At 37.2% G+C, this 15,368-nt stretch overlaps 1 protein-coding gene across 1 annotated transcript in view; it reads right to left on the reverse strand.

Annotated features, from left to right (window-relative positions):
- ASMTL (acetylserotonin O-methyltransferase like) overlaps positions 1 to 15,152 on the reverse strand; it is a 27,118-nt gene extending 11,966 nt beyond the window's left edge. Inside the window, exons 1-8 of the mRNA XM_026846052.1 lie at positions 15,135 to 15,152; positions 14,468 to 14,599; positions 12,651 to 12,698; positions 11,952 to 12,016; positions 9,849 to 9,910; positions 7,701 to 7,809; positions 3,151 to 3,577; positions 380 to 542 (exon numbers count right to left, since the gene is read on the reverse strand). Of these exons, the coding sequence (XP_026701853.1) occupies positions 380 to 542; positions 3,151 to 3,577; positions 7,701 to 7,809; positions 9,849 to 9,910; positions 11,952 to 12,016; positions 12,651 to 12,698; positions 14,468 to 14,599; positions 15,135 to 15,152 (1,024 nt within the window). The remainder of the gene's footprint in view (positions 1 to 379; positions 543 to 3,150; positions 3,578 to 7,700; positions 7,810 to 9,848; positions 9,911 to 11,951; positions 12,017 to 12,650; positions 12,699 to 14,467; positions 14,600 to 15,134) is intronic.
- Positions 15,153 to 15,368: the final 216 nt, after the last annotated feature.

Consider the following 15,368-nt stretch of genomic DNA (forward strand, 5'->3'; position numbering starts at 1 on the left):
TGCCAGGCAGATTTCCAGCCACCCTTCCCCAAGCCTGTAGCACTGCATGGGGCTGTTGTGACTCAAGGGCAGACAATACATCTGAGCTATTACGCTACTCCCTGGGACTGCCCATGCAGCTTACTACAAGTCTGGTCAGTAAACCATGAAGCGATCTAAGCATTCCTCTAAGGAAACCTGAATGTGTTCATGAGAAAGCCTACCCCAAAATTGAACAATTCCAGCTACTAAGGAAAGCAAAGAAGCAACAATTCATTCTCCTTTTCCCCCAACCCAAGTTATCCAGAATATCAAGACAGACTCTCTGAACTTCAAAGCATCTCTTTCAGTCCTGCATGTCTTTCAGTACTATATGCAGTTGCAGAGAGAAGTTAGTCACCTTGTGGTGTTTTCTCCAGTAATCCAAGCGCAGCACATGCATCAAGGAGTCTTTCGGTTCCACACACAGAGGCTCCAATCTCATTTGCAATATCCACAGCCTTCAGTGGACCTTTATCTTTCAGATTATCAAAGATCTTCAGCTTAGAGGCTACAAACAGAGCCTACACATAGGAAAAAAATTGTTAGCTTAAAAGACTTCAATCAAGAAACAAAAAAACCTGTACCTTCTTCCTAGAACTATTCTACACAATTACTGTTCTTTAAGAAGTGCAACACACTTCAACAAAACTAAAAGCTGCTATGGTATGTTTCCTTCCCTCTCAGAGGGTTTCATTATCTTAGGTAAGTTACAAAATTTTGAACAGAGGTTCAAAGAAGTTTGAACAAAGGAACTCAAAATACTCTGGAATGCAGCCTACAGATTTTGTAGGAAGACCACCTCTATATTCAGGTATTTAGCATATCCCCATCTGTAAGATTGTTCCATAAGGTTGAACATTCTTAAGCATCTGAACCATGGCCAAAAGATCATAATCTGATTTACCCAAAACCTAAGGAACTGGAAAGCTCTACTAGGGCAGTGTAACAGCTTCAGTTGCTATAATACTGGTCTTTGTTTAATAAAAATAAAGGAAAAAACCTCAGAGCACAACTGTACCACATGTACACCTTAGCAGGACATGTACACATGGAATGAGGGAGAGAACAGCTCTCAGTATTCTGAAATCGTTAAACCACCTAAACCCAAGGAATTTATGTAGAACACAAGAGTGTAAACTCACACAGCAATCAGAGAATCCGTTTGTTTGCAACTGCAGGAAACTATAAGGCACTTAATCAAAGGTAGTCAAGGAAAAACAAAATTGATTGACATGCTGTTTAATGAAAATCAAACAGAGAAAGAGAGATAGGTCTGCTACTTTGTGTGTATATGTTTTATCATCTTCATCCTCTTTTTACAGTTTCCTCTGTTATTCTAGTAAGAACATATAGCTGAGATTTATTATAATCTGGGCTGTCACAATACTGAGCCACTTGCATCTAGTCTACACTATTTGGCTTGCAAGACCTACCCAGTCTTTTGACTGACACCACCTGGAAACTAAAAACAGGAAAGAGAAGGTGAGAAGATAGGGTCAAAAACTGGGCTGATTCAAATCACTCTACCATTCTATAATTCTCAGTTCAAGGAGAAGGGAGGTAATCAAACAAGAAAAAACCTAAAGGTCTGAGTAGAAATCAGACTACGCAAATTCAGAACATATTAACTTTGAGAAAGCATGATTTAACCCTGAACAGCAGCTGTTCAGAGTAAAATAGGTGGCAATATCTTCGCCTGCAGGAGATTGCACTCTGCTTTATGAAGTCCTTGAAAAAAACACTCTAGGGTCAAAATTAAATAGAAATTGAGAGCTTTTGTGATCCTATCCCTATTCTACAAGTGGAGAGATGAGTTTTGTCAGATCACAGGAAGCATTCATTACAACTGGTAATTAATTTTACAAAATCCAAGCCCCAAGGAATAAAACTTCCCAGAAGTTCAACACAAAACTAAGCACTTCATACTATGACTTTAGACAGGATTAGTGAGAAAGGAAAACTTCTGCTTCTGTTTACAGCCCTCATCATCTTTCACTGCACAAAACTGAATTCGGCATCACATCACTTCAAACAGTGTACATAATGCACAACAAAATGCTGATGATTCTCCATATGTTTTTGACTTCAATTGAAGAAATGCTAAACATAATCTCACCCATTTAAATGCATCAAAATTTGCTCCCTATGGATACACAAGGAAGTTCACAAGCACAGCAATCTCAAGGCTGCTTTATTCCAAACCTCTTAATACTGCTTTGCATGCCTGCAAGCAGCACACCCACAGATCCCTTAGTGACCACATTATGGTTTCCTTCAGATCCAAGTACAATTTTCCACTGTTTCAGCAAAACCATTGTCCGCTGTCTTGAATGTTTCCCTCTATCTTGTTGTATCTTTAGTTTTGTCATTTCACTTGCACTTTAGCAGTTTTTTCACTCTTCCTAAAACATGAATGACTTGGAGATCAGTGATCTATTAAAATGATTGGTGTTCCATTTCTCCTTCACCTTCTTCATTATCATCTTCACTACACTGGAACTGTGACTAAAAAACCTGGTAGTACTTAAGATGTCCAGCTACTCATTTCTCACACTTGGCTGCTACACAGAGCATGTGACCTTCTGTTAGTAAGCTGTTATACATATGTCTCCACCAGATACTGCATGGAGATTATCAGGTAAACATAGCTAGAACATGAAACATGGCATAAAAAAATTAATCTCCTTACAGGGCATTAGAAAACTAAAGTATTTCACAGAATTCAAGCATTAAAAGTTAAAAATGAAATATAATTAAATTGTGACAAGTATTGTATATAAGTCAGATAAGCTAACCATGTTAAATGCTTTCTTTGTAGAGTAAAAAAAAAAAAAAAAAAAAAAAAAAAATCAAGCATTTTTCCTCTCAAGAGACAAAAATTTTTATCAAATGTATAACTGAAATTTCACAGAACAGATAAAAACAAATACCAAAACCCCCAATGTTTGCACTGCACCAGAAGTTTCAGCTATCTTAGATTCTCTGGTACTTCAGTGGTCCTTTTTTTACTAGTTATTAATACGTTCTTGGCCCAGCCTAAGTATTTCACATTACCTGTTATATATTGAAGTCCAGTTAAACAATTGTATCAGTCAGCAATGTAAGGAGTAGTTTAATTTTCTCCCTTACCTTTGAAGCTCTAAAACCATCCATCAGGTCTAGAATTTTAGATGGAAGTTTTGGTGCACTTTCTGACACTCCATTCTGATTTTCCAAAGGTACCATAAAACCAGTTCTGACACTAGAACTGTTTTCGGAATTATAAATAGCTTCTGAGGAACACATTCCACTGCTGTCCAACTTACTAGCACCTTTGTGCTCTGTGAAATTTGAAGAATCATTTTCTCCATCACTGAGGTTCTCAAAAGTGTCCACAGAAGGAATAGAGTCATATTTTTTATGTTGTACATTATGTTTAGAGGGTGGATAGTACAGTTCTGCTAGCTTTTTGCAGAAGTGATTCAGAGGAAATCCCACTACATTCAAGAAGTCTCCATGGACATACTCAACTAACATTCCACCGAGGGCCTGGATTCCATATCCACCAGCCTTGTCCCTGGAGGTGAGAAAGCAAAAGCAACATGTATCTAAGATTAATATTAAATAATATTAAAGGTAGCACGGAACACATAATCCATCAGTATTGCAGAGTCTGGAATAAAGACTAGTGTACTCAAATTAGAGGCAGATTAAATCTACTAGTTAGGCTTAACACTTCAATTTATAAATCATAAGATAAATCAGTATTTCTACTACAGCTGAGTAGCCTAAGGTCTTTATGCTTCAGACAGTCCAAGTGCCATAGTCACCTAAACAGGAGGTATATCAGCTGACTGCAGTCAGACTGTATTGTCACAGGCTACCCAGCATTCTCTAAGTCCTGACTACCAAAAAGGCAACAGCAAGCATCACTGAGACCAACATTGCCACTAGGTCACCCAGATGCATACTGATCCTCACTCTATTCCACAGGATGCTGAAGGGCCTTCAGGAGTAAGTTAGCTCCAAAAGGAGCTCACACCGAAGAAAGCATCTTAGAAATCAAATGACTGTAGTACACCTCTTGCAGATCTCTGTCATTAGATTATCTAAAATGAGGATCAGGAAGATAGAATTTTCTTGGGGAGGAACAACCTATTCAAATACAAAATCCACTTCTATCACTTTCAGCCCTATCCAATTCTTGCATAATCCTCTAAGATATGAGTTGTGGTTTACAACACTGTGCACTGGTAATACTAGTAATTTGGCACAGATATGTCTTTTCACAGAAAGTAACCCTGGAAATCTAATTTGTCTTTAGGAGTAATTATGCAAATTCCACTGTGTAGAATAGATATGCATACAGTCAGATAAGCTGCAATAGACCCAACAATTTTACTGTTTACATTTAAGGAACAAGGCAGAAATATCCTTACTACGTAATACCTGAATCTGAAAGCCTAAGTCAGCAAGCTCTGAAAGCAGAGGTCAATCAGTCTCACATCTATTAAGATAGTATAGAATTACACAAACTACTTCTGAAAGAAGTTTACTACATAAAGACGACTAGATTTTTCATCTTAAATTTGATCAGAACTAGCTCTTTACATTTTTAGAGCTTATTCCTGGGTTCCCTTTCCAATAGCCTCCCAAGAGAAACAAACAGAGGAATCAGTAAATGGGATTTTTTTGAATTGCTGTAAACTAGGGAATTGAGTTTTTCCTTTAATGTCGCATTTTAAGCACCACTGTATGGCTTTGTCATTGTTTAAATTATTCCTTCTTTTATAACATAGTTAAGACTTCCACCACCATCTAAACTAGGAATATTCTAATGACTAAAAAGTCTTTTCATTTTTAAATGAAGTAGCAGTCCAGCAGGATGAAGACATTCTGCTATATGCTGAAAGGGAGACAAACATTTTGAACACCATACTCTCAGCACGGACACCAACAAAATTGGCCACATTTTGTTCGGTTTTATACAGAACTTTGTATTCTAGCATTGCATCCCAAGTAGGATTCTCTACTACAGGTACAGCTTCTAGTCCAAAAGCATGACGCTATGTAGTTAATAACAGTATCACTGATTTTTCAACAAGTGTCTTCCATGCTAAAACTCAGAATGCATCAGTATTTACACAGCTCTCAACTAGCTCTGGCTAATCTGACTGGCTTTTGTAACTGGGTATTTTTATGAGCATAGCACTAACTTCATTTATAACAATATGCACAGCATCAATTAGTTTCCATCGTAATAAAAAAATACAAATCACTTTAAAGATCTTTTGACAAACAACAAGATCCCTGATGCAAATAAAGCATTTTTCATTAACTGACCTTTGTACAGGATCTATGAGTGTGTGTAAAAACACTAATTTAAAAAACAAAAAAACAAAAAAACCACCTACAAACACACACAATACAGCAGGAATGTGTGCAACATCCATTGATTTTTTTCCTAAACCTCACACACAATACAATGGGGGAAAATATGTTAAGAGGTAAAATAGAGGTAACTTTTGAAAATGCAACGTTAAAGCACATTTCCTTCATTAGCTGTAGAACTTGAATGTTCATGACACAAAATAGTTTATCCATGTATATAATATCTGTATTGTTCTACACAGCCAATGAACAAAAGAAAAATCACTGTTACACTAACAAGCACTGCTGCATCTACAGATGAGGGGAGATGCTTGGTTGGGTTTCCAAAGGCAAGAACACATGTATGACTAAGTCTACTCATTACACAAGCCCAAAACAGTTAGGATTACTATGGTCCAGCCCTCTTTCTACAGAGAGCCAGGAAAGATGAAAGAGACCTTGCCAGCAGGCACAAAATCCTTGGCTGGAAAAGAGGAAGAGGAATAAAACAATGGGAAAGGCCATCTTCCTGCAGCCAAAATTTTGTAGGGTTTTTATAGCCTCAGAGTTTACCCTGAGACAGTGCTTCTCCCTCCTTCATGCTTTAAGTTACCTAAATACTTTTAGAATCAGTCCCTGTGTCACCAGTGACTTTTAACACTATATGCCAATTTTGTCCTTGCTATAAAAAGAACTCAATCCAATCCTTAACAGCACGAGTGTCAATTTTCTTTTAATTTTTCATGTGTTCATTAAGACTTAAATGATTTCACAAAATTGAGTAGCCATTAGAAAAAAAAAAGGTCACTTGAACTGCAATAGTGTTTAGAAAAACCTGTATGCACTTAAATGTGTAATCAGTATGGGTGGCCATGAAGGGACAAAAACCCCAAAAGACAGACTTCTTACTGATCTGCAAAATTTATAGAACACTTTTAGGAGTTCCTTCACAAGGCCAGAGCAAATTCTTCCTATCCTCTTGATTATATGAATGAAGATTGATTGGCTTGTGCTTCAGAGTGTAATGAAATACATTCTCTGAACCTTTGATCCTTGAGAAACCCTTGTTATCACACACCCTGTTTAGCAGAACAAAGAGAATGACCCAGCACTGCTCAAGAACCATTTTGCTGCAGCACAACACTGCTAAAGCATATTTTCTTCCTGAGGAAATAATCCAAATATTCAAAAATATTTTTCAACCTTCATTCTTCCTATAAATCCATCATAATTTCTCCTTCAAACTGCCAAATGCATACTAAAAATCAGCTTCCAAAAACTAACTACGAATTTGTTACAAACTGTATTCTTGACAAAACATTCCTCTCTGCATAATCCAATTTAGCTTCGGTTTCTTTAAGAAGCTGGGAACCTTACATGTTCAGAAGGTATGCTTCATTTACACCTAAGCACTTAAATACAAAGTCTACAGCAGTTCCTCTTCACCCAGTAAAACGTAACTATTGTTTTACTGCACAAATGAGTTTAAAAAACACCACAGTTGATATAATTACAGTCAGAATTGAAGTTACAGAGCCAAAATTTCACTTCAGATCACCAGACGTGCAGTCCACAATGCTAACTACGGCCTGATTTTCCTTCACTAAGCTTCAGCTAAAACAAAGGAAAGGCAAATTCCATAAAGTCACAAACATTGCCTTGTTGTCTCCAAAAAAAGTACTTTGTTTAAAAAAAACTAAAGTCTAGTCAACTTCATCTTAGGCATAGTTAGGCATTCTGTTCTCATTCTATTCTGTGGAATTGATGTTGTCTGTAAGTAACTTGTATATTACAAGGGTAGCAGAAACACACCAGCTAAGAGACAATTATGGCATAGAACATATATAAGATAGACAGAAGAATACATGAAAATTGTTGGCACTTCTTGCATCAGGGCAGCACAATTTCGATAAACTAAATAAACCATGTTCTACCTTTTTAATAAAGTTCTCCAGTACCCTGATTACCTAATATTCATTCTATTCACCTGTTTTATAATGAGAACTATCAATTTTCTCAGGTATCCAAGCTCCCTGAATGCCTCTGTTAGAGAGGTAATTGTATACTGCATGAGTGCTTGCCGTAATCCAGAGTATTTCAACAGTCTTCACTTATCAAATGTTAGGGTACTATAAAAGGTAGCTCACCTGGAGCTCCTTGGAGGAATTACACCTCTAGACAAGAACAGAATACCCACCTTGCATCACCCATGCTATCATTTATCCACACAGCAAAATTTCACAGAACACAGGTGTTTTATGATGGTGGCTAAGAACGTACCCTAAGGCCTATTGTCAAATACTGTGTGATAGCTTCAGGGTCTTACTTACATTGGCTCCCCGCTATGAATGTACTCCCATAAGAGCTCTTCAGACAGGTCAGAAAATTTTACTTTAGTCTCTTCATAGAAATCAGTGACTTCTGTCTCTAGCTGATTATCTACAGAAAGGAAGAGGTCTCATTAGAAACAGAAATTATAGTTTAGGGAGCATAACATTGTTTTATTTCATATTCACTTGATGTTTTCTCTTGGGGAAAAATTAAAAATACTACACAGATGTATGAAATTACTAATAATGTTCTTTAGGGAGAGCGGGCTCATAACTTCCCAAATAAAGTAAAAGCTTGCATTTTCAACCTCTGTAGTCCTGTTCTGGGGCTAGCAGGTTGCTCTGCCTCTATGGGATGCACTCTTAAATTAACAATGCTTATGCAGAACTATTTATGGACTGTTAGCATACACATCCAGCACCAAGGGCAACAAACACCCTTCTAACTTCATGACTATTGTCAAAGAACTTTTAACAACACATCATAGTTACAGGTAACTGTTATAAATGCTCGAATGTGAACATGTAGCTGCATCCATGCTGCAGAGTCAGGCATCCAGCAGTCTCATCAGTAACCATCAGTGTCATTTTCATATCAACTCTCAAGAAATACCAAGATTATTTCAGACTTCTGTATCTAGAAGTGGTTGAGAGAAGGCCAGAGGTGCAATAAAGTACTGCACATCTGGGTGTGGACCTTGTTGCATGCAATACACTGAATCTGGTATCATTGCAGACAGAGGCTTTTCCAAAACATGTTCAAAAGGAAACAACCTTGCACAAATGAGTGTGCACATTACGGATTATTAGTTCGCTCTACCCTTTTATATAAATACCAAGTACACATCTCTTGTTACCACTGTTGATAGCAGTGAAAATACTTGAGGACGAGTAAGAAACATCCACAGTACAGACCGAGGGAAGAATACTAACCAAGTGCTAATGGTGTTAGTGTGGAAAAAGCATTTAATGACTCAGATGAAGTAAAAAAATTTGAAGACAGATTACTACATCTTTCAGTACTGACAAAACACCCCCAGTCATCTCAAGATGAAAATTCCACCTGTAACATAAATGTGATACTTAACAGCAGCATATTAATTATAAACTAAAACTAAAAATGTATTCTAGAAAACTCTTCCATTGATTGCATCACTATGCAGACTTATGGTATTTTTATTCATTTAAATGATGTGGCCTAAATTTGTAAACTTCAAATGAGACATGCTGTCATAGCATCAGTACTACAATGTGTGTACTTTCTTCCTAGAGTAAACAATTAAAGACATTATTATTCTTGCTGGATTGCTTACAGGAACTCCTTGATAACATATTTCTTTCGCAGCAGCTCTTTCTACTCTACTGGCATATTAGTAAGGGTACTGGATCAATTACTTCATTTCTATTACAAGAAGAGCAATCATTCTAGTACTGATTAAAATCTGTAAATAATTTGTCTACAGAAAGACTACATCCAGTGAAATTTCAGAGAAATGATCCTTGCAGAAGTTCCAGAATATTGGCACAACTAGAGAAAGTCCCTCAGACCAAACACTCCTCAAATTATATTAATGGTGCAGTTCTCAAAAACCACTTACTATATAAAATTATCAGATAAAGAACATTAATGTATTGTTCCCTACAGTTCATTAACAGTCTGAGGCATTAAACCGTTACTTACCCCTAAAAATGGGTGCTAAAGCTTCCCTTATTTACTGAAAAATGAACTAAGTACAAATATGGCAACTGCTTCTATTCATCAGCTAGTGTAAACACTCAGGAATAAAGTTAATATGGATCAGATTCTGCTCAGTCCCACAGTTTGTAGTGCCTCACTTGAATTTTGTTTAGAATATTCATACAATTTACACTGGTCTTTTAATTATTCCCATAGATTTCAGAGATAATATCTGTAGTATCTAATGTATTTTGTCATCTTCCTTCCTGTGTGAAAACTGAATACAGTGAGGTTGGCTTCTGTGGGGAGTTTTTAGTTTATATAATAAGTGACTAGGAAGCCAATTCAGATTGTATACAAAAAGTTTCTATCCTGTTTCTTCACTTGTCCTTTGAGTTTGTTTCTTCACAAGTCCTTATGAGAGTCATTTTTAATGAAAATACTGAGTTTTAATAAAATGGCACATGTACCTTTACTGCTGCAATGTACAATAGCCACTCCTGTAAAAACACTGTGCTCTTTCCCATTCAACCTGTCAGGGAAAACAGATGTGCATTAAGCAACAGTTATGAAATCAGTCATGTGCAATGATGTTCTATGTGATTATGTTACTACAGCCTGAGAAACAGACCATTATATTAGTATATCACTTGATGGCTCTGACATGTATCTTAAATACTTTTTTAAAAATTTTATTTCAATATAGGTGAAAAGATATTGGCAAAACAAAACAAAAACTATTAAGAGATTCAGTCATTTCAAGCCTCCAAAATCTCACTTGTACCAATGTCCCCAATTTGGAAAAGTAGTGCATGGTACCAGTTTATTTACTGTACATAGGGAGGACTATCACAAATGTTTAAAAAGCCAATCAGCATAAACACTACAATTACAGGCATATTCACTGAAAGTGGGCAATAACTAACTAGGTGATGCAATTTAGAGTACAGAAGTGATACGTACCTAGGGTTTCTGTACTCATTTCATGCACACTGGCCCCCAAGGATCCCATGGCAAGCCAGAGTAACAGATGCAAAGTGCAGAGGAAGAGCACCTATATTTCCTCTTACCACAGATCCATGTGCTCTCTCCTGTAGTGGCTCCAGCACACCACACTGTGGCCAATTAATTTTGAGGGCCTTAAATTTATTAATCTAATGTGTAAACAATGGAAGTATAATAAATATCATGAGGACTTCAAGAGACTAATCAAGGAACAATCTCCTAGAGAATAGCCAGGCCATTATTTGATGTCATCAGAAGCATCTCACACTCTTACTATCCCCCACAAGATTCCACATAATTAACTAAGATGAAACAGTGAGTGAAAATTTTAATCTGTCACCTTGGATATATGCAAATATCTATCTTGTCTGCATTTTTTTTTTTCTGTTCATATAGGACAAAATTAAGAGGTGTTCTAAAAAACTAAATTTTAGGTGCATTTCATACCCATGATTAAGAGACTGACCTACTGAACTTAAAAAACAACCTGAAACATTTTCATGGGTTAGAAGTAGCCTAAGCACTGAAAAAGAAAGAAAAGAAAAAAAAAAGTACTATTTTTGAACTACTTGAACTTGGCATGATTTCAACCAAAAATGGTTGTGAGAAATCTCTTGCGAGGCAGAGTCCTTTGGGAATCTCCTACTAATAACATACCTTGTTTGTTTTTTTTTGTTTGGGTGGTTTTTTTTTTTTTTTTTTTTTTTTTTTTTTAAGACTTCCACTTTTAAGTTAGCAACATGCCAAAATGGATCACAAATTCAGTCTAAGTCATCAATATATAAAAAATATCTAAATTAGACTTACAGAGCAAAATTCCAAAAACCACTAAGGCACTAGTATTCTCTAGGACATGCCTGAGCTACAATGTAAACTGCTGAAACAAGCACTGCCCCTTTTCTGTATTCTTCCCATAAAACAGAAGCCTGGCTGAAGGATACATCACATCTCATCCTTCAGGAATTAGTTATTTAGTTGATGTTTCTTAAAGAGAGTGCTACAAGATAACATTAAGCTTGTAGGGAAAAGTATCCTTTAGGAAAAAAAGCAGAGGCCTCCAAGAACAGCAGCCACTGTGCATGAAGAAAACTAAGTACACTGGAAGTAGATTTTTTTTCCTCTTCACTTAAATTGCAGAATTTAAAGCAATTGTCCATGAACTTTCTTGTACAGGCAGCATTCTTCCATTAAATGTCAACCCTCAAACCACTTCCATGATGGTTCTGTCATCTTTCCCATCATGATTTCTCTCCATAACTCCCCATCTGTACCAGCTGAAGCATCCATACAGTCTTGTGGTAGGTGACTCTGAAAACTAATCCAAGTGAAAACAAAATGGTTCATCACGTCCCTTATCAGCTTCCTAAAATGAAGGGGCTAGAGCAAGCAGGTGTGGGTAAATGTAAAAGCAGGTCTAACTTTTTCCGTGGCAGAACTGTCTTACACTATTTAAAAATTATTGGGAAAATCTGTGTCCATGGAGTTCTTCACATACAGGAAGGTATCTGTACAGCTCCTTTTAAAATAGCTTAATACACACATTTGTAATCTTACTTAAAACTACAGACCTTGACAGCATCCTGTACGCATCTTGCTTATCAACTGGTTTCTCCAGGATCTGCTCATCCACAGACTAAAACAGAAACAGACAGTGAGTGTGCTGCTTTTTCATACTTTTCAGAAACTGAGGTCAGAAATGACATTTAAACCAGGATTTCAGCCAGGGCTTCAAACATGATTCTACTGCATAGAGCAAGAAGCAGACATACTTTGGTAGAACAGGTAATTTAGTGTCAAGCACATAATCAGTGCCTCACTCTACCCTCCAGTAGCTGCAGCTCTCAAATAAAAGGGTAATGCAACTTCTGCCCTTAAGCGTTCACTGTCTCTGTGGAGATGACAGGTATAGAGTGATACCCACTACAAGGCACACTGAACAGTTCACAAGATCTGGACTTCCTGACAGTCAGTTGCTCAAGAACAGAATTTCCATTACATACCAGAGGATGCAAGGCAATACTTATCCAATACCAGTGTCTCTGCAAAAGCAGCAGTAAGGCTCCTAGCACTCAAGATACCAAAAATTGCCTTGTTGGGAAAAAAAAGCCCTAAAACCCACACCCACAAAACCCAAAGGATGCATCATATCACAGGTATAACTTCTCAGTGAAAACAGCTTTCAAGCTTCAACTTCAAACCTAATGATACAAGCATTTTCTACACTTGCCATAAATTAAAACAATGCTAAACCACAGAAGACTTCTTACCACAATAGTGTCTGCTCCTATGACAACATCAGGTGTTCTCAGGTGTTTCTGCAAAGGCATAAAGAATAAAGATACTTCTCAAAAGAGGTAGAAAGATCAAAACCTTTTAAAAATTAAGGTAAGAAAATGTAAGTTTGCTGGTTTACTGGTAGGGCTCTACACTGTCCTGAAAACAAGACACTGTTTCTCCTTTTGCACTGTTTATAAAACAGTAATCATATCACCATAAAAGCGAGGAAAATAGGAGGCTTGAATAAACCATTCTGAGGTCAAGACTTTGCCCCAATACGTTAAACAAATGCACCCAGGAAAGAAGTAACTGAATTCTCAAAAGTCAACCTGGCCTTCGAGGTAGAGAGAATTCCTTTAAAGTGCCCAAAGTATGGAAGCCAGGGAGTACAGCCCTCTAGGATCATTTTTCCATGCCAAGTTTTGCTGAAAAAAACACCAAGCTTTCTTTAGCTATACTTTCCTTCTCTCTCAAAAGGGAACACATACAGCCCATTTGGAGAATTGAGATATAGGGATATATAAAGATTCCTTGTAGCTTTTTCTTGGCTTTAAACTGTAATCTGTCCTAATAGCCAAGTTTTGATTTACTTGCATATTATGAGGTACACAGCTATTATTTAGCACAGCAAGGCAGGAAACTTGTCTAACTGTGATCATTATATCAAAAAATCTGTAGAGAAGCAATTCTACAGAAAGGCTGTTGACGTGCTTTAAATAGTAGAACTAATTCCAAACATCATTTAAAGATTCCTGTATAAAGAAGCGTTTTGAAATCCACTGATCTAGTATTATTGCCAGCATGGGGTTTTGCAATGAAAGCCCACTGAAAGTCAGTGAGGTTAGGTTTAAAATTCACTCTCCTAATGTCATACCATTCTCTGAAAAGGAGCTGACAAACCTGGATAACGATTTACATTAGGGATCATGCAATATTTGCTTTGAAGAGTGGTGACATCTGGGAACACTGTTGGTTTAAAGTGTTCGACATTCCTTTTCTGTCATTGGTATAAGTTCAACAAACATACTCCTCTTTCAGAGCTGCATTAGTAAGAAATTATTATGGTATATTTTGTGGGATCTAATCAGCTAGACTTTCAAACAGGTTCTGGTAGAGAACAGCTGTATGTACTCAAACAGTAATCACAACCAAGGGCAGAAGTCAAATATGCCACTGCAAGTGTAAGTTCTATCACTGGTTTTGACAATATTCAGGAAACAAAATGGATGCCTTGACTACAGGACCTGAAATCCTACCAGCTTCTTCCTTCTTAAAATTAAACTGACTACTACTTTGTCCAGAATCTTTTAAAACTAAATGTCTTCTTTTTGTGCTTTCCTCCAGCATCTCTATGCTGAGAAATTCTGAGCTATTCTGACCACAACTATTCAGCTGAACTACTGCCTAATGAAAGCTATGGCTTGATTCACACTGGTGTGTTCTTCGATAAGAGTCTGCCTCCACAGCCAACAAATACCTGGAATGAACAACTGTACAGCCACACACCAGACTGCTGGAAGGAACTACCAAGTATATATCCCAAGTATGAGTAGGTGTATCTCTTCTGACAAGAGATGCAGGCCACTTCTGTTTGTGGAAAGCCCGAACTGCAGGCACAAGACCTTCTTTTGATTAGGCAAGTTAATTTTGGGAAGCTATCTTTCACAAATGACAGAAAAACATCCATTTGCCTTCGGTGGTGAAAATGCACTCAAGGGATCACCTAAGTAGTACATGCAAATTAAGCCACAGTAACAAGCACCACTGACAGACAAAGATCTCATTGACGAAATAGCTAGTAACTTACTACATGCATTCTGTTTGCTACTTCAAGAGCCTTCTGTTTTGCTGTTTCCACAGCATACTCATAAGGAGCTGCAAAAGATGACTTTTCAAGTGTCTCCTTAAACCAGGATGGAACCACCTCAAAACGCAGGCCCTGTAACGGAGGAAAGCAATGAAGTCAGACTGGTCCTGTTATTAAAGGTTGCGCCCAAGACATTAAGCAAGTGACAAACTTGATTTTTGCCTTATCCACTTTAACATCCCTCCCCCCAAAACACACAAGGGCAAAAACAGTGCTTCGGTTACAGTGTTTGGTGCATACATATCATTTGCAAGCAGTCCAAAACAAAAAGCCCAATCAGAAAGAACTTTTAAACTGGTGTGCTTACACGGTTTTATCCTTTTACTTATTAGAACCTAACTGCATTAGTAATTTCATCTTTCTTCAAAATCTAAGAGTATAAAAGTTATGCACTTTATAAAGAGAATATTTTACCACTGGATGCTTTTTATTGAATTCTTACAGGACCTATACCACCACTGAATTATTCTTACAGGACCTGTACCACCCACACTTTGTGTCATACACTTGATAAACAGAAAACAAGAAGAGAAAGTTTCTCTGTGGTTTTGTCAAAACAAGTCTATTCTTCCTACTTCTTGCCTCTAGATTATACCTGTAACCTTACCACACCCAGCAGACACATTATGTTTCTAATAACTCAGTGTATACTTAAACCTCGGTGCTTCAACACATCTCTATTTTGAAAATAATATACTTCCTCCCATTTAAATTCAACTTCTCTCCTAAAGAATAGTAACACTAAGCAACCTAAATTAGATAAACTATAACATTCAAGTGCCATTCAAAAGCCTCTGGCAGCCTGCCCAGTGAGGTCGACATGTTCCTCCACAAGGGTAGA

This window comes from Athene cunicularia (genome assembly GCF_003259725.1).
Source record: "Athene cunicularia isolate RWA chromosome 1 unlocalized genomic scaffold, athCun1 chr1_part1, whole genome shotgun sequence".
NCBI classification, from domain to species: Eukaryota; Metazoa; Chordata; class Aves; order Strigiformes; family Strigidae; genus Athene; species Athene cunicularia.